The following is a 20362-nucleotide window of genomic DNA, read 5'->3' on the forward strand; positions in this document are numbered from 1 at the left end:
CAGAGCTAGGAAGCTGTGGTTAGCTGTCCATTTGCACAACGAAGCAAGAGTCAGCCATGTCAGGAGCTGCTTTGAATGGATTATTTCAATATTTGCTTTGTTTCCCCTATACTTAAAATCATTTCAGTTGTGCCTGTGGAGACAATACAGTGGAATGTGCAAAAGCCCAACGGTTCTGCTCTGGTTTTCCCAGCTGGGCACTCTGGAGGCAGGCACTCTGAGGGCTCTGCGCACGACACAGCACGGGGCACAAAGGGACTGGCTGGGCTGGTGCAGATCTGGGATCCCAAACACGCGGCCCATGGGAGGGTCCATGCAGACACAGCCCTGGACTCACCGCCACGCTGGCTTTGAGGACACTTTCCAGCAAGGGCCTGGGCAGAGGACACCTTGGGAGCCCAGAGAGAAGGGCTAGGCCAGAGCAAAGGACCCGCTCCATCTCCCACGGCTCGGGACAGCCAGAGGAGTGCCCCACTGCCACTGGTGTGAGGGCAGAGGGTGACAACGGCCAGGGGAGAGCAGCAAAGGGCCTTTGCCATCAGGATGGGCCCAGCTCTGCTCTCAGCCACTTCCCCAAATGCACTCTGAAATTATTTTCATATCACTCTTCTTGCATAACGTGGTGAAGGATTTCCGTGGGAAAGCAAGACCTCAGGCACTTCCTCCAGCAGCGTCACTGCGATGTGGGAGGGTGCACAAGGCAGACATTTTTGAAAGGGACGCGTTGGGCAGCCCCCAGCAATGCCCATTCCCTGGGCCTGAGGAACGGCCATGCCGCTGAGAGCCCTCCTCCTGCTGCCGCTCTGCTTCCCAGGTAAGAGAAGGGCTGGGCCTGCCTCAGGCTTCCCACGCACCCCGCGCAGTGGGACCCCCGTCCCCACCTCCCGCTGCTGCAGTGGCGGGGAACCCTGACACTGGCCGGTCTGGGAGCTGGGCAACTCACCGCACGGACGGGGAGGGAACGGGCACCCTCAGGTTCCACCAGTGCTCATCTGGCTCCTCCAGGCTCCTGGACAAACCGCCCTGGGAACACAGAGCTGCGGCCTCCAAAGCAGCCCCAGCGCTTCCCCCAGTCCCCACTTCCCATCCCACTGCCCGGCCCCGCTCGGCTGCTCCGACTGCCGTCCTGGGTCAGGACAGAGCCGTGCGGGGGCACCCGCCTGCCTCCCCTGCCATCCCAGCAGGAAGCACAAAGCTTTTGGCATGTGGCAGGTTGGGGAATCGAGGCAGGACGGTCACTTGCTCCTTGTTCCCCTCCCCAAAGCCTTGTTTCTTTCTTGGTGCCCGACCCACACGGGGCCGTGTGTGCAGAGCGCTCTGCAGCATCTGCCTGGCACAGACAGGCTCTAGGCAGAGCTGCCCCTGACGGGCCTCGCTCCTCTCCCCGACTCTCTGCCTCTCCCACAGCAATCGCTGTCTTTGCACCAGCTCTTCCCCAGGATCTCAGGGCCAATGGATAAACCCTTCGGAGCAGGGACTGCCTATCTGGAGCTGTCTGGACAGACCTTCACGCAGCGTAGCCTCACGCCCCTGAGCCACTGGGCATCCTCCAAGGATGCGGCACGCAAGAGCTGCCGGCTGCTGGAGGCAGGCTCAGGCCCACGGTACCCCGGCTCCTTCCCCCTGTCCCATCCTCACATTCCCTACAGGCGGCCTCCCAGCTCCTGAGGGGCGGCTGAGAACCACCACTCCCATCCCCTGCCTGCGGAGGGGGTGGTCTCCGTTTTGCCTGGGCTGCTGGGGCAGCTCCAGACCCTGCGCCACGCACGGCTGCGTTCACGCTGGAAGGTCCAACGCACCTGCACGGCTGTGGGTTTTAAATCAAACACACTGGGGTCTGAATCACACTTGTGGTCCCAGCTCAAACACTGCCCACAGAAATCCACCTTCCATTTCCAAGCAGGTGCACTTAGCAGGGGGAATGGATTCTCGCTTTTCAGAGCCCCTCCAGACACAAGTGCCCACGGCCTGCCGGAACTCCGCTAGAGGCAGAGTTTCCCCATGTCCATCGGGAGCCCATCAGCAGCCCTGCATCAGCTCCCCTCTCCCTCTCCATCTGATATTTACAGGTCTCCAAGCCCAAACACCTCATGCTGAGGAGGAACGACTGGAAGGAAGCTCTCTCTCCATCGAGTGTCCTTACACAGCATATACTTACTACCACTACCAGAAAGCTTGGTGCCGCCTCGGAGAAGGACGATGGGAGCTCTTGGTGGAGATCAACCCAACGCAATACTCACACACAACACAGGCCTCAAAGGGGAAAGTTACAATAGAGGACAACCCGAGACGTGGCACCCTGTCCATCACCATGACCAATCTCCAGACAGAGGACTCGGGCACATACTCCTGTGCTCTCCGTTCTCCTTATGAACATTATCCACTACAGACGATCTCACTGAATGTTTTCAAGGGTGAGTAACTTTCTCCCCACACAAACTCAAGCCTTCACTAAGCAACAGCATTCCTTCCTCTGCTCCATCCCCCCTCTCCCACACCGCTGAGCAGCCCCCGCAACCCCCACAAGCCCCCAACACTCCCCAGTCTTGCTCGCTGCCTTCCCCCTCACCCAGGCACGGTGTGACGGAGCCCCGCAGACCGGGCTGGCCCTGCAGCCTCGCAGGTCCCGCTTGTCCTGCCCTACCTCAGCCCTGTCCTGGCTGAACGGCCACCCATGAGGGCTTTGCCCCAGGGCACGGTTTGGCCCAGGTGCCCAGCTCAGGACGGGGGGCGGGTGCCCGTGTGCCTCCACTTGAGGTCAGTGGCCTCATTTGCTCTTTTGCAGAGCTGCACAAGATGGAGTTGGACAGCCTCTCTGTGCAGTGTCCCTACGGCAAGTTGGGGTACAGCATGGGGAGGAAAGCCTGGTGCCAAAGAGAAGGTCGGACTGGGTGTAAAGTCCTGGTGAGCACAGATCATTACCCTTCAACTCGGAGTAACAGCAAAGCCCTGGGAGACAGAGCCTTCATCCAGGACGACACCCAGAACAGGTCTGTCACCATCACCATGGAGAAGCTGCAGGTCGAGGACACCGGCGTGTACTGGTGTGCGCTCGATACATACCGTGCTCCCACCCGGATAATGGAGGTCAGGCTCTCTGTGTCCAAGAGTGAGTACCTACTGGCAGCCACGTGGGCCTGGTGGCACATTTCAGCTTCTCCTCCCTCCCGTCCCGCGCCACCCCACCGAGGAGCGCAGTGCTGCCCCTGCACACCTGACACCCATCTCTCCCTGCCTGTGTGTCTCTCGGCTGGACACAGTGGCGGTGGCCCAAGAGCCCTGTGGAGCCACGGCTCAGGCCTGGCCCATCGTGCCAGAGAGCTGCTCCCAGCAGAGACCCACGGGAGGTTCCCATCAGCTCCCACAAACGGGGCCCCTCCTCACGACTGCTTCCCCAGGGCCACGCCAGGGGCTCCAGGAGCACCTTCCCCACCTCAGCACTGGGCTCGCCCGCGCTGGGCACTGCTGGAGACCTCCCCCACTGCCCGCCACTGCTCTTGCTCTGGCCCCGCAACTGCCACCCGTCCCTGGTCCTTGCCTCCCAAACCCTGCAGCCTACGCGCCTGTCAGCCAGTGTTCCCTTGGGGAACCAGAGGAAGGGGACAGGACACCACCCTCTGCACCAGGTCTCCCCTCTGCACCAGTAAGCTGGGTCCAGTCCCCTTCTGCTGCTCATGTCTGCAAGTAGGAGGAGATCCAGGGAGCCTGCAGCCCACAGCGCGTGCTCCCCTGATGGGGAAGGGGTGCCGCTGCGGCTGCTTTGGGATCTCACCAAACGTGCTGGGTGTTTTCCAGGGACCGAACAATACACAGCCAAGAAGCTGGGCAACGTCTCTGTCCACTGTCCATACAATGCATCAGCCTATGGGGCTGTGAGCAAAGCCTGGTGCAAAGAGGGAGCTGGGAAAACATGTACCGTACTGGTCAACACAAAAAAGAAATCCTCAGGGTACCGCATGCCACGCCAGCAAGGCAGAGTCACCATCCAGGACGACACCCAGAAGGGGATTGTCACCGTCACCATGGAGCAGCTGCAGGCAGAGGACTCTGGCGTGTACTGGTGTGCGCTTTATGAACCCTCTTATCTTTACGAACTCTCTCATCTTTATCAACAGTCTCACCTTTTCCGAATGGTGGAGGTTACGCTCAATGTTTCTGAGGGTGAGTACTGACCTGCAGGGAAACGTGATTGTTTGTGGATTCCAGACCCACTTTCCTCCTCTCTCCCTCTGCTAAGGCCTAAAGAAAGTCTCCGAGCCTGAACGCGGACGAGAGTTGTCAACGCCTCGTCTGGTTTCCCCTGCACTTTAAATCACTTCAGCCGTGCCTGTAGAGCCATTGCTGTGACCACACCACCTCAGCAGCTGCACACCTGACTGCCCACACTGTTTTGCTCTCTCTCCTGTCACTGACAAAGGTCAATCCTTTCTCTGAATGTATTTTCCTTGCAGGTGAAACACCAAACAGCTCTCCTGCTTCTCCACTGACCCCCTCTACCTTCACTGAAACTGCTACCAGTAGTGAGGATGAAACAAAACAAAACAGGTGAGCTGGCCCTTGCTGCCAGGGGAAAGGGGCACCACAAGCCACTCTGGACACCAGAGGGTAGGAACGGGCCGGTTCTGCCTTCTCTTGCCCTAGGCGACAAAAGAATCCTCTTCCTTTATCAGCACCCAAGTAAGAGGGGATTTGCTAATCTAACTGGTCTCACAGATGCAAAACAACCAAAGTGTGAAGGAGAAGCTGCGATGTTATGGGGGGCAAAGGAGAAACATTTCTCAGACTACAAAGTAGCGAGCCGAAAAGAATACAAAGATTGTGATTTCACCACACATGGCAAAAGGAATGCACATGGTACAAAGATCCTATCCCAGAAATAGTGCCAGATGGAGGATTTGGCTTAGTATCTCTGTACATCTTCCCGAGGTGAAAAAAAAAAGGAGAAAAAACAAAACTAAAAATTTGAAATGCAACAAATTTAAACTGGAAAGAGAAAAATCTCTTGATCCTTACTGGGAACCTAAGCCTCTGAAACTGGAGGATCTGTAGCTCTTTAGCTTTACTTACGTTGTAGCTAATATCTCCTTCCATCCTCCTTGCATCGTGATACCATAGAGCAACAATTCTTCACACGTCTCACATTCTGTGTAAAAATCTCTGCCCTTTTTTCCTTTCTCTGTCTTCTGCATTGACATGAACCGTTAAATCTGCTCCTTTCAGGTTTCTCTGCGAGGAAGATACCACAAAAGCATCCTACACCATCCAAACTCCCCCTGGTTTGGAGAGCTAAGTCTTTCATAATGCTAAAATGTAGAATGATGCTTGGGACAGATTTACCTTCCTTTTTAAATTCATTTGGAGTGTCCCTTAAATATCAGTTCCTGCTCAACTCCCCTTATAGACGAAGAAATCCTTAGCCTTCTTTGGGAACCCCTCCATCTCTCTGCATCAATTCTGCTGCTCTTATGGGTGGTTTTGATTTGTTTTGGTTTGGGTTTTTTCTATATTTTTTTCTTTTTTTTTTTTCTAGATGGCAGCTCATCCTTTGGCTTGCCATTGGTATCATGACCAGCAAGACCGTGGTAATAGTGATCCTAGTGTTCCTCACAAGAAGGACGAAGAGGAATTCCACAGTGAAGGCATGTAGATGATAGTAAGCAGCAAAATCACAGTGCAAAACAAGAAGTCATCTCCAGAGGGGGAACCTCCTGCCTGGTAGGGATGCAAGTCGTGTGGGCTTTCAGCCAAAAACACAGCAAGCCCCTTCACAACCAAAGCTTCTCCACTGGGGCAAGCTCACGTAGTTGAATCCCATTCAGAGAAGCACTGAAATAGAGTAAGACAGGACACAGACACCAATAGATATACAGAGATGCTGCCCTTGAGCACACTGATTAGAAAAAAGAGAAGGAAGAGAAGGATGAAGAGGCCTGGGGGGAAAAAAATGCTGTGCTATATAGAGACAGGTTTCCCCTCTTTTTCCTTAATTTCTCTTTAATTTCTCAAAAGCAACTCCTCCCGCTCCACCACGCTTGGCTGGTAGGGCTGACACATCACATCACTTTATACCCCAACCTAGTTTAAATCCCACGCCGTCTAAACGCAGGCAAGGTATTAGCTTCCCCCTCTGCTGCTCAGCACCCACCACTCTGGTGTGAATTTCCCTCCCAGTATTACTCAAAAGGAAACCTTTTGCTTAAGAGAAGAAACCTCTCCCATAGCCTAAATACCTCCAAATATATAAAGCCTCCCTTTCATAAGGCTCAGGGGGCAGTTTGTACCACCAGCTTCCCCGGTTCCTGGAAGTTCCTATAATTCTGCAAGGCACAGTGAGTGTCTTCCCCATTAGGAAACTTTAGCCTTCTGTTTCCCTTGCCGGACTGAAGTACAAACACATCCAGGCCAACAGACATTGCATTAAAGACTTTTCCCTCTTCCTGTTCAGGGCAGGAGATACAGGGAGAGCGGAAGGTTCTGAGAAGAGCTCACCCTGTGCCAAAAGCATCTCTATCACCCAGGTTGAAGAAGTCTCTCCCAGCAAGCCTGAGCACAAGCTACCACCTGCTGCCAACGCTGCGGGCCTCACCTGACGCCAGCCCTTAAACATCTTCCTGCATGTAATACCGCAAAGTCAAAAGAGACTTTAAGAGAGGGGAAAAGCAGCTTCCTATTGCCTCGATTACTGCCCTCCTTCCTCCTCCTCTTTCTATTCTTTGCATCTCCAGCCCAGCCAGCAGCCTCACCTCCTCATCTCCTTTTGACCAGCCGAGGAGACAGGCAGGCTGGGAGGATCCCATGGGCAGCGTGCGCAGCTGGGAGCTGCCCTCGCAGCCTGGCTGGACTCTGCCAGCAGCACCCCAGTATTGGCAGGTCCCAGCTGGGAGCAGCCATGCTAGGGCAACAGGGCAGGGTCTCATCCCGGAGCAGCCACACTTCCCACAGAGAACAGCAAACCTCCTGACAGGCACCTGCACCAGGGCTCAGCAAGGTTGGCCTGGGACAAATAAAATGTGCAAAAGCCCAATGGTTCTGCTCTGGTTTTCCCAGCTGGGCACTCTGGAGGCAGGCACTCTGAGGGCTCTGCGCACGACACAGCACGGGGCACAAAGGGACTGGCTGGGCTGGTGCAGATCTGGGATCCCAAACACGCGGCCCATGGGAGGGTCCATGCAGACACAGCCCTGGACTCACCGCCACGCTGGCTTTGAGGACACTTTCCAGCAAGGGCCTGGGCAGAGGACACCTTGGGAGCCCAGAGAGAAGGGCTAGGCCAGAGCAAAGGACCCGCTCCATCTCCCACGGCTTGGGACAGCCAGAGGAGTGCCCCACTGCCACTGGTGTGAGGGCAGAGGGTGACAACGGCCAGGGGAGAGCAGCAAAGGGCCTTTGCCATCAGGATGGGCCCAGCTCTGCTCTCAGCCACTTCCCCAAATGCACTCTGAAATTATTTTCATATCACTCTTCTTGCAAAACGTGGTGAAGGATTTCCGTGGGAAAGCAAGACCTCAGGCACTTCCTCCAGCAGCGTCACTGCGATGTGGGAGGGTGCACAAGGCAGACATTTTTGAAAGGGACGCGTTGGGCAGCCCCCAGCAATGCCCATTCCCTGGGCCTGAGGAACGGCCATGCCGCTGAGAGCCCTCCTCCTGCTGCCGCTCTGCTTCCCAGGTAAGAGAAGGGCTGGGCCTGCCTCAGGCTTCCCACGCACCCCGCGCAGTGAGACCCCCGTCCCCACCTCCCGCTGCTGCAGTGGCGGGGAACCCTGACACTGGCCGGTCTGGGAGCTGGGCAACTCACCGCAGGGACGGGGAGGGAACGGGCACCCTCAGGTTCCACCAGTGCTCATCTGGCTCCTCCAGGCTCCTGGACAAACCGCCCTGGGAACACAGAGCTGCGGCCTCCAAAGCAGCCCCAGCGCTTCCCCCAGTCCCCACTTCCCATCCCACTGCCCGGCCCCGCTCGGCTGCTCCGACTGCAGTCCTGGGTCAGGACAGAGCCGTGCGGGGGCACCCGCCTGCCTCCCCTGCCATCCCAGCAGGAAGCACAAAGCTTTTGGCATGTGGCAGGTTGGGGAATCGAGGCAGGACGGTCACTTGCTCCTTGTTCCCCTCCCCAAAGCCTTGTTTCTTTCTTGGTGCCCGACCCACACGGGGCCGTGTGTGCAGAGCGCTCTGCAGCATCTGCCTGGCACAGACAGGCTCTAGGCAGAGCTGCCCCTGACGGGCCTCGCTCCTCTCCCCGACTCTCTGCCTCTCCCACAGCAATCGCTGTCTTTGCACCAGCTCTTCCCCAGGATCTCAGGGCCAATGGATAAACCCTTCGGAGCAGGGACTGCCTATCTGGAGCTGTCTGGACAGACCTTCACACAGCGCAGCCTCACGCCCCTGAGCCACTGGGCATCCTCCAAGGATGCGGCACGCAAGAGCTGCCGGCTGCTGGAGGCAGGCTCAGGCCCACGGTACCCCGGCTCCTTCCCCCTGTCCCATCCTCACATTCCCTACAGGCGGCCTCCCAGCTCCTGAGGGGCGGCTGAGAACCACCACTCCCATCCCCTGCCTGCGGAGGGGGTGGTCTCCGTTTTGCCTGGGCTGCTGGGGCAGCTCCAGACCCTGCGCCACGCACGGCTGCATTCACGCTGGAAGGTCCAACGCACCTGCACGGCTGTGGGTTTTAAATCAAACACACTGGGGTCTGAATCACACTTGTGGTCCCAGCTCAAACACTGCCCACAGAAATCCACCTTCCATTTCCAAGCAGGTGCACTTAGCAGGGGGAATGGATTCTCCCTTTTCAGAGCCCCTCCAGACACAAGTGCCCACGGGCTGCCGGAACTCCGCTAGAGGCAGAGTTTCCCCATGTCCATCGGGAGCCCATCAGCAGCCCTGCATCAGCTCCCCTCTCCCTCTCCATCTGATATTTACAGGTCTCCAAGCCCAAACACCTCATGCTGAGGAGGAACGACTGGAAGGAAGCTCTCTCTCCATCGAGTGTCCTTACACAGCATATACTTACTACCAGTACCAGAAAGCTTGGTGCCGCCTCAGAGAAGGACAATGGGAGCTCTTGGTGGAGATCAACCCAACGCAATACTCATACACAACACGGGCCTCAAAGGGGAAAGTTACAATAGAGGACAACCCGAGACGTGGCACCCTGTCCATCACCATGACCAATCTCCAGACAGAGGACTCGGGCACATACTCCTGTGCTCTCCGTTCTCCTTATGAATATTATCCACTACAGACGATCTCACTGAATGTTTTCAAGGGTGAGTAACTTTCTCCCCACACAAACTCAAGCCTTCACTAAGCAACAGCATTCCTTCCCCTGCTCCATCCCCCCTCTCCCACACAGCTGAGCAGCCCCCGCAACCCCCACAAGCCCCCAACACTCCCCAGTCTCGCTCGCTGCCTTCCCCCTCACCCAGGCACGGTGTGACGGAGCCCCGCAGACCGGGCTGGCCCTGCAGCCTCGCAGGTCCCGCTTGTCCTGCCCTACCTCAGCCCTGTCCTGGCTGAACGGCCACCCATGAGGGCTTTGCCCCAGGGCACAGTTTGGCCCAGGTGCCCAGCTCAGGACGGGGGGCGGGTGCCCGTGTGCCTCCACTTGAGGTCAGTGGCCTCATTTGCTCTTTTGCAGAGCTGCACAAGATGGAGTTGGACAGCCTCTCTGTGCAGTGTCCCTACGGCAAGTTGGGGTACAGCACGGGGAGAAAAGCCTGGTGCCAAAGAGAAGGTCGGACTGGGTGTAAAGTCCTGGTGAGCACAGATCATTACCCTTCAACTCGGAGTAACAGCAAAGCCCTGGGAGACAGAGCCTTCATCCAGGACGACACCCAGAACAGGTCTGTCACCATCACCATGGAGAAGCTGCAGGTCGAGGACACCGGCGTGTACTGGTGTGCGCTCGATACATACCGTGCTCCCACCCGGATAATGGAGGTCAGGCTCTCTGTGTCCAAGAGTGAGTACCTACTGGCAGCCACGTGGGCCTGGTGGCACATTTCAGCTTCTCCTCCCTCCCGTCCCGCGCCACCCCACCGAGGAGCGCAGTGCTGCCCCTGCACACCTGACACCCATCTCTCCCTGCCTGTGTGTCTCTCGGCTGGACACAGTGGTGGCGGCCCAAGAGCCCTGTGGAGCCACGGCTCAGGCCTGGCCCATCGTGCCAGAGAGCTGCTCCCAGCAGAGACCCACGGGAGGTTCCCATCAGCTCCCACAAACGGGGCCCCTCCTCACGACTGCTTCCCCAGGGCCACGCCAGGGGCTCCAGGAGCACCTTCCCCACCTCAGCACCGGGCTCGCCCGCGCTGGGCACTGCTGGAGACCTCCCCCACTGCCCGCCACTGCTCTTGCTCTGGCCCCGCAACTGCCACCCGTCCCTGGTCCTTGCCTCCCAAACCCTGCAGCCTACGCGCCTGTCAGCGAGTGTTCCCTTGGGGAACCAGAGGAAGGGGACAGGACACCACCCAATTTGTGACTCCCCTCTGCACCAGTAAGCTGGGTCCAGTCCCCTTCTGCTGCTCATGTCTGCAAGTAGGAGGAGATCCAGGGAGCCTGCAGCCCACAGCGCGTGCTCCCCTGATGGGGAAGGGGTGCCGCTGCGGCTGCTTTGGGATCTCACCAAACGTGCTGGGTGTTTTCCAGGGTCCGAACAATACACAGCCAAGAAGCTGGGCACCGTCTCTGTCCACTGTCCATACAATGCATCAGCCTATGGGGCTGTGAGCAAAGCCTGGTGCAAAGAGGGAGCTGGGAAAACATGTACCGTACTGGTCAACACAAAAAAGAAATCCTCAGGGTACCGCATGCCACGCCAGCAAGGCAGAGTCACCATCCAGGACGACACCCAGAAGGGGATTGTCACCGTCACCATGGAGCAGCTGCAGGCAGAGGACTCTGGCGTGTACTGGTGTGCGCTTTATGAACCCTCTTATCTTTACGAACTCTCTCATCTTTATCAACAGTCTCACCTTTTCCGAATGGTGGAGGTTACGCTCAATGTTTCTGAGGGTGAGTACTGACCTGCAGGGAAACGTGATTGTTTGTGGATTCCAGACCCACTTTCATAGAATCATAGAATCGTTAGAGTTGGAAGGGACCTTCAAAGGTCATCTAGTCCAACCCCCCTGCAAGGAGCAGGGACATCCCTGACTAGGTCAGGTTGCTCAGAGCCTCATCCAGCCTGGCCTTGAACGTTTCCAGGGATGGGGCATCCACCACCTCTCTGGGCAACCTGTTCCAGTGTTCTATAACTCGCATTGTAAAAAATTTTTTCCTAATTTCTAATCTAAATCTACCCCCTCTATTTTAAAACCATTTTTTCCTCCTCTCTCCCTCTGCTAAGGCCTAAAGGAAGTCTCCGAGCCTGAACGCGGACGACAGTTGTCAACGCCTCGTCTGGTTTTCCCTGCACTTTAAATCACTTCAGCCGTGCCTGTAGAGCCATTGCTGTGACCACACCACCTCAGCAGCTGCACACCTGACTGCCCACACTGTTTTGCTCTCTCTCCTGTCACTGACAAAGGTCAATCCTTTCTCTGAATGTATTTTCCTTGCAGGTGAAACACCAAACAGCTCTCCTGCTTCTCCACTGACCCCCTCTACCTTCACTGAAACTGCTACCAGTAGTGAGGATGAAACAAAACAAAACAGGTGAGCTGGCCCTTGCTGCCAGGGGAAAGGGGCACCACAAGCCACTCTGGACACCAGAGGGTAGGAACGGGCCGGTTCTGCCTTCTCTTGCCCTAGGCGACAAAAGAATCCTCTTCCTTTATCAGCACCCAAGTAAGAGGGGATTTGCTAATCTAACTGGTCTCACAGATGCAAAACAACCAAAGTGTGAAGGAGAAGCTGCGATGTTATGGGGGGCAAAGGAGAAACATTTCTCAGACTACAAAGTAGCGAGCCGAAAAGAATACAAAGATTGTGATTTCACCACACATGGCAAAAGGAATGCACATGGTACAAAGATCCTATCCCAGAAATAGTGCCAGATGGAGGATTTGGCTGAGTATCTCTGTACATCTTCCCAAGGTGAAAAAAAAAAGGAGAAAAAACAAAACTAAAAATTTGAAATGCAACAAATTTAAACTGGAAAGAGAAAAATCTCTTGATCCTTACTGGGAACCTGGGCCTCTGAAACTGGAGGATCTGTAGCTCTTTAGCTTTACTTACGTTGTAGCTAATATCTCCTTCCATCCTCCTTGCATCGTGATACCATAGAGCAACAATTCTTCACACGTCTCACATTCTGTGTAAAAATCTCTGCCCTTTTTTCCTTTCTCTGTCTTCTGCATTGACATGAACCGTTAAATCTGCTCCTTTCAGGTTTCTCTGCGAGGAAGATACCACAAAAGCATCCTACACCATCCAAACTCCCCCTGGTTTGGAGAGCTAAGTCTTTCATAATGCTAAAATGTAGAACGATGCTTGGGACAGATTTACCTTCCTTTTTAAATTCATTTGGAGTGTCCCTTAAATATCAGTTCCTGCTCAACTCCCCTTATAGACGAAGAAATCCTTAGCCTTCTTTGAGAACCCCTCCATCTCTCTGCATCAATTCTGCTGCTCTTATGGGTGGTTTTGATTTGTTTTGGTTTGGGTTTTTTCTATATTTTTTTCTTTTTTTTTTTTCTAGATGGCAGCTCATCCTTTGGCTTGCCATTGGTATCATGACCAGCAAGACCGTGGTAATAGTGATCCTAGTGTTCCTCACAAGAAGGACGAAGAGGAATTCCACAGTGAAGGCATGTAGATGATAGTAAGCAGCAAAATCACAGTGCAAAACAAGAAGTCATCTCCAGAGGGGGAACCTCCTGCCTGGTAGGGATGCAAGTCGTGTGGGCTTTCAGCCAAAAACACAGCAAGCCCCTTCACAACCAAAGCTTCTCCACTGGGGCAAGCTCACGTAGTTGAATCCCATTCAGAGAAGCACTGAAATAGAGTAAGACAGGACACAGACACCAATAGATATACAGAGATGCTGCCCTTGAGCACACTGATTAGAAAAAAGAGAAGGAAGAGAAGGATGAAGAGGCCTGGGGGGAAAAAAATGCTGTGCTATATAGAGACAGGTTTCCCCTCTTTTTCCTTAATTTCTCTTTAATTTCTCAAAAGCAACTCCTCCCGCTCCACCACGCTTGGCTGGTAGGGCTGACACATCACATCACTTTATACCCCAACCTAGTTTAAATCCCACGCCGTCTAAACGCAGGCAAGGTATTAGCTTCCCCCTCTGCTGCTCAGCACCCACCACTCTGGTGTGAATTTCCCTCCCAGTATTACTCAAAAGGAAACCTTTTGCTTAAGAGAAGAAACCTCTCCCATAGCCTAAATACCTCCAAATATATAAAGCCTCCCTTTCATAAGGCTCAGGGGGCAGTTTGTACCACCAGCTTCCCCGGTTCCTGGAAGTTCCTATAATTCTGCAAGGCACAGTGAGTGTCTTCCCCATTAGGAAACTTTAGCCTTCTGTTTCCCTTGCCGGACTGAAGTACAAACACATCCAGGCCAACAGACATTGCATTAAAGACTTTTCCCTCTTCCTGTTCAGGGCAGGAGATACAGGGAGAGCGGAAGGTTCTGAGAAGAGCTCACCCTGTGCCAAAAGCATCTCTATCACCCAGGTTGAAGAAGTCTCTCCCAGCAAGCCTGAGCACAAGCTACCACCTGCTGCCAACGCTGCGGGCCTCACCTGACGCCAGCCCTTAAACATCTTCCTGCATGTAATACCGCAAAGTCAAAAGAGACTTTAAGAGAGGGGAAAAGCAGCTTCCTATTGCCTCGATTACTGCCCTCCTTCCTCCTCCTCTTTCTATTCTTTGCATCTCCAGCCCAGCCAGCAGCCTCACCTCCTCATCTCCTTTTGACCAGCCGAGGAGACAGGCAGGCTGGGAGGATCCCATGGGCAGCGTGCGCAGCTGGGAGCTGCCCTCGCAGCCTGGCTGGACTCTGCCAGCAGCACCCCAGTATTGCCAGGTCCCAGCTGGGAGCAGCCATGCTAGGGCAACAGGGCAGGGTCTCATCCCGGAGCAGCCGCACTTCCCACAGAGAACAGCAAACCGCCTGACAGGCACCCGCACCAGGGCTCTGCAAGGTTGGCCTGGGACAAATAAAATGTGCAAAAGCCCAACGGTTCTGCTCTGGTTTTCCCAGCTGGGCACTCTGGAGGCAGGCACTCTGAGGGCTCTGCGCACGACACAGCACGGGGCACAAAGGGACTGGCTGGGCTGGTGCAGATCTGGGATCCCAAACACGCGGCCCATGGGAGGGTCCATGCAGACACAGCCCTGGACTCACCGCCACGCTGGCTTTGAGGACACTTTCCAGCAAGGGCCTGGGCAGAGGACACCTTGGGAGCCCAGAGAGAAGGGCTAGGCCAGAGCAAAGGACCCGCTCCATCTCCCACGGCTCGGGACAGCCAGAGGAGTGCCCCACTGCCACTGGTGTGAGGGCAGAGGGTGACAACGGCCAGGGGAGAGCAGCAAAGGGCCTTTGCCATCAGGATGGGCCCAGCTCTGCTCTCAGCCACTTCCCCAAATGCACTCTGAAATTATCTTCATATCACTCTTCTTGCATAACGTGGTGAAGGATTTCCGTGGGAAAGCAAGACCTCAGGCACTTCCTCCAGCAGCGTCACTGCGATGTGGGAGGGTGCACAAGGCAGACATTTTTGAAAGGGACGCGTTGGGCAGCCCCCAGCAATGCCCATTCCCTGGGCCTGAGGAACGGCCATGCCGCTGAGAGCCCTCCTCCTGCTGCCGCTCTGCTTCCCAGGTAAGAGAAGGGCTGGGCCTGCCTCAGGCTTCCCACGCACCCCGCGCACTGGGACCCCCGTCCCCACCTCCCGCTGCTGCAGTGGCGGGGAACCCTGACACTGGCCGGTCTGGGAGCTGGGCAACTCACCGCAGGGACGGGGAGGGAACGGGCACCCTCAGGTTCCACCAGTGCTCATCTGGCTCCTCCAGGCTCCTGGACAAACCGCCCTGGGAACACAGAGCTGCGGCCTCCAAAGCAGCCCCAGCGCTTCCCCCAGTCCCCACTTCCCATCCCACTGCCCGGCCCCGCTCGGCTGCTCCGACTGCAGTCCTGGGTCAGGACAGAGCCGTGCGGGGGCACCCGCCTGCCTCCCCTGCCATCCCAGCAGGAAGCACAAAGCTTTTGGCATGTGGCAGGTTGGGGAATCGAGGCAGGACGGTCACTTGCTCCTTGTTCCCCTCCCCAAAGCCTTGTTTGTTTCTTGGTGCCCGACCCACACGGGGCCGTGTGTGCAGAGCGCTCTGCAGCATCTGCCTGGCACAGACAGGCTCTAGGCAGAGCTGCCCCTGACGGGCCTCGCTCCTCTCCCCGACTCTCTGCCTCTCCCACAGCAATCGCTGTCTTTGCACCAGCTCTTCCCCAGGATCTCAGGGCCAATGGATAAACCCTTCGGAGCAGGGACTGCCTATCTGGAGCTGTCTGGACAGACCTTCACACAGCGTAGCCTCACGCCCCTGAGCCACTGGGCATCCTCCAAGGATGCGGCACGCAAGAGCTGCCGGCTGCTGGAGGCAGGCTCAGGCCCACGGTACCCCGGCTCCTTCCCCCTGTCCCATCCTCACATTCCCTACAGGCGGCCTCCCAGCTCCTGAGGGGCGGCTGAGCACCACCACTCCCATCCCCTGCCTGCGGAGGGGGTGGTCTCCGTTTTGCCTGGGCTGCTGGGGCAGCTCCAGACCCTGCGCCACGCACGGCTGCGTTCACGCTGGAAGGTCCAACGCACCTGCACGGCTGTGGGTTTTAAATCAAACACACTGGGGTCTGAATCACACTTGTGGTCCCAGCTCAAACACTGCCCACAGAAATCCACCTTCCATTTCCAAGCAGGTGCACTTAGCAGGGGGAATGGATTCTCCCTTTTCAGAGCCCCTCCAGACACAAGTGCCCACGGCCTGCCGGAACTCCGCTAGAGGCAGAGTTTCCCCATGTCCATCGGGAGCCCATCAGCAGCCCTGCATCAGCTCCCCTCTCCCTCTCCATCTGATATTTACAGGTCTCCAAGCCCAAACACCTCATGCTGAGGAGGAACGACTGGAAGGAAGCTCTCTCTCCATCGAGTGTCCTTACACAGCATATACTTACTACCACTACCAGAAAGCTTGGTGCCGCCTCAGAGAAGGACGATGGGAGCTCTTGGTGGAGACCAACCCAACGCAATACTCACACACAACACGGGCCTCAAAGGGGAAAGTTACAATAGAGGACAACCCGAGACGTGGCACCCTGTCCATCACCATGACCAATCTCCAGACAGAGGACTCGGGCACATACTCCTGTGCTCTCCGTTCTCCTTATGAATATTATCCACTACAGACGATCTCACTGAATGTTTTCAAGGGTGAGTAACTTTCTCCCCACACAAACTCAAGCCTTCACTAAAAGCAACAGCATTCCTTCCCCTGCTCCATCCCCCCTCTCCCACACAGCTGAGCAGCCCCCGCAACCCCCACAAGCCCCCAACACTCCCCAGTCTTGCTCGCTGCCTTCCCCCTCACCCAGGCACGGTGTGACGGAGCCCCGCAGACCGGGCTGGCCCTGCAGCCTCGCAGGTCCCGCTTGTCCTGCCCTACCTCAGCCCTGTCCTGGCTGAACGGCCACCCATGAGGGCTTTGCCCCAGGGCACAGTTTGGCCCAGGTGCCCAGCTCAGGACGGGGGGCGGGTGCCCGTGTGCCTCCACTTGAGGTCAGTGGCCTCATTTGCTCTTTTGCAGAGCTGCACAAGATGGAGTTGGACAGCCTCTCTGTGCAGTGTCCCTACGGCAAGTTGGGGTACAGCACGGGGAGAAAAGCCTGGTGCCAAAGAGAAGGTCGGACTGGGTGTAAAGTCCTGGTGAGCACAGATCATTACCCTTCAACTCGGAGTAACAGCAAAGCCCTGGGAGACAGAGCCTTCATCCAGGACGACACCCAGAACAGGTCTGTCACCATCACCATGGAGAAGCTGCAGGTCGAGGACACCGGCGTGTACTGGTGTGCGCTCGATACATACCGTGCTCCCACCCGGATAATGGAGGTCAGGCTCTCTGTGTCCAAGAGTGAGTACCTACTGGCAGCCACGTGGGCCTGGTGGCACATTTCAGCTTCTCCTCCCTCCCGTCCCGCGCCACCCCACCGAGGAGCGCAGTGCTGCCCCTGCACACCTGACACCCATCTCTCCCTGCCTGTGTGTCTCTCGGCTGGACACAGTGGCGGTGGCCCAAGAGCCCTGTGGAGCCACGGCTCAGGCCTGGCCCATCGTGCCAGAGAGCTGCTCCCAGCAGAGACCCACGGGAGGTTCCCATCAGCTCCCACAAACGGGGCCCCTCCTCACGACTGCTTCCCCAGGGCCACGCCAGGGGCTCCAGGAGCACCTTCCCCACCTCAGCACTGGGCTCGCCCGCGCTGGGCACTGCTGGAGACCTCCCCCACTGCCCGCCACTGCTCTTGCTCTGGCCCCGCAACTGCCACCCGTCCCCGGTCCTTGCCTCCCAAACCCTGCAGCCTACGCGCCTGTCAGCGAGTGTTCCCTTGGGGAACCAGAGGAAGGGGACAGGACACCACCCAATTTGTGACTCCCCTCTGCACCAGTAAGCTGGGTCCAGTCCCCTTCTGCTGCTCATGTCTGCAAGTAGGAGGAGATCCAGGGAGCCTGCAGCCCACAGCGCGTGCTCCCCTGATGGGGAAGGGGTGCCGCTGCGGCTGCTTTGGGATCTCACCAAACGTGCTGGGTGTTTTCCAGGGACCGAACAATACACAGCCAAGAAGCTGGGCAACGTCTCTGTCCACTGTCCATACAATGCATCAGCCTATGGGGCTGTGAGCAAAGCCTGGTGCAAAAAGGGAGCTGGGAAAACATGTACCGTACTGGTCAACACAAAAAAGAAATCCTCAGGGTACCGCATGCCACGCCAGCAAGGCAGAGTCACCATCCAGGACGACACCCAGAAGGGGATTGTCACCGTCACCATGGAGCAGCTGCAGGCAGAGGACTCTGGCGTGTACTGGTGTGCGCTTTATGAACCCTCTTATCTTTATGAACTCTCTCATCTTTATCAACAGTCTCACCTTTTCCGAATGGTGGAGGTTATGCTCAATGTTTCTGAGGGTGAGTACTGACCTGCAGGGAAATGTGATTGTTTGTGGATTCCAGACCCACTTTCCTCCTCTCTCCCTCTGCTAAGGCCTAAAGAAAGTCTCCGAGCCTGAACGCGGACGAGAGTTGTCAACGCCTCGTCTGGTTTCCCCTGCACTTTAAATCACTTCAGCCGTGCCTGTAGAGCCATTGCTGTGACCACACCACCTCAGCAGCTGCACACCTGACTGCCCACACTGTTTTGCTCTCTCTCCTGTCACTGACAAAGGTCAATCCTTTCTCTGAATGTATTTTCCTTGCAGGTGAAACACCAAACAGCTCTCCTGCTTCTCCACTGACCCCCTCTACCTTCACTGAAACTGCTACCAGTAGTGAGGATGAAACAAAACAAAACAGGTGAGCTGGCCCTTGCTGCCAGGGGAAAGGGGCACCACAAGCCACTCTGGACACCAGAGGGTAGGAACGGGCCGGTTCTGCCTTCTCTTGCCCTAGGCGACAAAAGAATCCTCTTCCTTTATCAGCACCCAAGTAAGAGGGGATTTGCTAATCTAACTGGTCTCACAGATGCAAAACAACTTGAGAAAGTCCTTCACCAAAGTGTGAAGGAGAAGCTGCGATGTTATGGGGGGCAAAGGAGAAACATTTCTCAGACTACAAAGTAGCAAGCCAAAAAGAATAGGAAAACTGTGATTTCTTTGTTCTCCTGACTTCAGCTCAAGTGTAAAGAACTTCATCCTACTTTCTGGGGTCCTGGGCATCCTGTTCATCCTGGCACTTACCAGCTTGATAACACTAGGCGTCAGACATCGCAAGCAGCTGAAGAGAAGAGGTACGTGGGGACTGGCGATGCCTCGTGTTCTACTCTGTACTAAACAGGCCCTTCTCCAGCCATCACTCTTCCACTCCAGAAGAGCTTATTCCAAACTCATACTGCCCCAGTGAAGATAAGGCAGGTGCAGCCTGGGAAGTCCCAAGGCAGGCTCCTTGCTGTGATCTCCTCTCACAGTAAGTCAAACCCATGTTCCTCCAGACTGCACAGGACACCTCCTAACGTGTTAGAGGAGCAGTAAAGTGAGTGCAGCATGTTCAGCACACTCAAGGTAGATGAGTTCCACTGGCACACCCGTCGCTTCTATCACTGGGCAATCCCACAGCACTTCCCCAAACATCTGAAGCATAGGCAATGCCCAGGCATTTCATGGACTTCTCTACTTCTAAAACCTCTGATTTTGGCTCATTTCAAAGGTAACAGACAAGCAGAGAACACCTATGACAAACCAGACGACATAGCACAGGTAAGGAAAACAAAAGATCTCCCATTTGGTACCAGAATCCCTTACCAAATAGCCTGTGAGGAGCTGTCTGACCTATCTGATGAGGAGCTTGGTGCTCATTTTGGTTGTGAGAAGGAGAGGAAATAGTATTTAATGTGACCAGGGAGAGGAATATTCCTAGCTGGAGAGAGAGGAGGGTAATTAATGCAAGGAAACTCCAGTAGGAAAAAAACTCAGGAGCAAATTCTAGTAATCTCTGAGAAATTACTCAGAAACTAGACTCTGAGGTTAGATGATGAGGTTGTAACCTGTATCAAAGAGTGGTGATGAGGGAAAGAGTTTTCTGTTCTTCACCCTCTGTCGTGACTGAAGGTAAGTTTTTACATGGCTTCTCCTTTCCTCCTGGGAAAATCTTGTTCTTTTGATAACAGCTATGGCCTGGCACAGAATCACACTGACAAGCGTCTTTCCTTTCTTTTCACAGCTTGACAGCACTGAAAGAATGGAAAGTCCTGAGGATGACAGCAAAGACCTAAAATACGTTACCCTGAACTTTAATTCCCAACTCAGCTCTGAGGATCCTCTCTACTGTAATGTTGAACCACGTCAGGCTCCCAGGAAACCCAAAGATGAAAATGTGGACTATGCCATCATTGCACTCAAGCCGTTACCGATGGATGGTCAAAGATGAAGCACAGAATCCCCAAACAATCCAGAAATGGGAGAAAAGAACTGGAATACAAAGTGGGAATGGGGAGTACAAGTTGTGTGGATGGACACTGGGAAAGATCTAAGTTTTTGCTGCCATGTGTATATATCCTATCCATTTTAAGACCTTCCTCCTAGTGGAGGCCAGTAGAAAATTTTGCTACAATTGTGCAGATTCTCTTGGGTCAGACAGAGGTGCTGGGTAATTCTCGCATCTGCTTTCTTCAATCCCATTAAAAAGCAGACTCTTTTGGAGAGGCAGGTGTGGA

General features: G+C 55.4%; 2 protein-coding genes across 2 annotated transcripts; both read left to right on the top strand.

The window, feature by feature from the left end:
- Positions 1 to 702: 702 nt before the first annotated feature.
- LOC104477435 (uncharacterized) lies at positions 703 to 20348 on the top strand. Its single transcript, XM_086765954.1, has 20 exons — positions 703 to 814; positions 2070 to 2414; positions 2786 to 3109; positions 3796 to 4161; positions 4452 to 4545; positions 5531 to 5649; positions 6010 to 6039; positions 7618 to 7668; positions 8924 to 9268; positions 9640 to 10494; positions 10647 to 10763; positions 13119 to 13148; positions 14727 to 14777; positions 16033 to 16377; positions 16751 to 17074; positions 17758 to 18123; positions 18414 to 18507; positions 18825 to 18940; positions 19357 to 19406; positions 19870 to 20348. The coding sequence occupies exons 1-20, from the start codon at positions 772 to 774 to the stop codon at positions 20074 to 20076; spliced, it is 4272 nt and encodes a 1423-aa protein (XP_086622080.1). The 5' UTR covers positions 703 to 771; the 3' UTR covers positions 20077 to 20348.
- LOC147597989 (uncharacterized) lies at positions 10688 to 14133 on the top strand. The gene is made up of 4 exons (XM_086765594.1): positions 10688 to 11012; positions 11561 to 11654; positions 12640 to 12762; positions 13555 to 14133. The coding sequence occupies exons 1-3, from the start codon at positions 10808 to 10810 to the stop codon at positions 12758 to 12760; spliced, it is 420 nt and encodes a 139-aa protein (XP_086621720.1). The 5' UTR covers positions 10688 to 10807; the 3' UTR covers positions 12761 to 12762; positions 13555 to 14133.
- Positions 20349 to 20362: the final 14 nt, after the last annotated feature.

The sequence above is a fragment of the Chlamydotis macqueenii genome, chromosome 23 (genome assembly GCF_036417535.1).
Source record: "Chlamydotis macqueenii isolate bChlMac1 chromosome 23, bChlMac1.mat, whole genome shotgun sequence".
NCBI lineage: Eukaryota > Metazoa > Chordata > Aves > Otidiformes > Otididae > Chlamydotis > Chlamydotis macqueenii.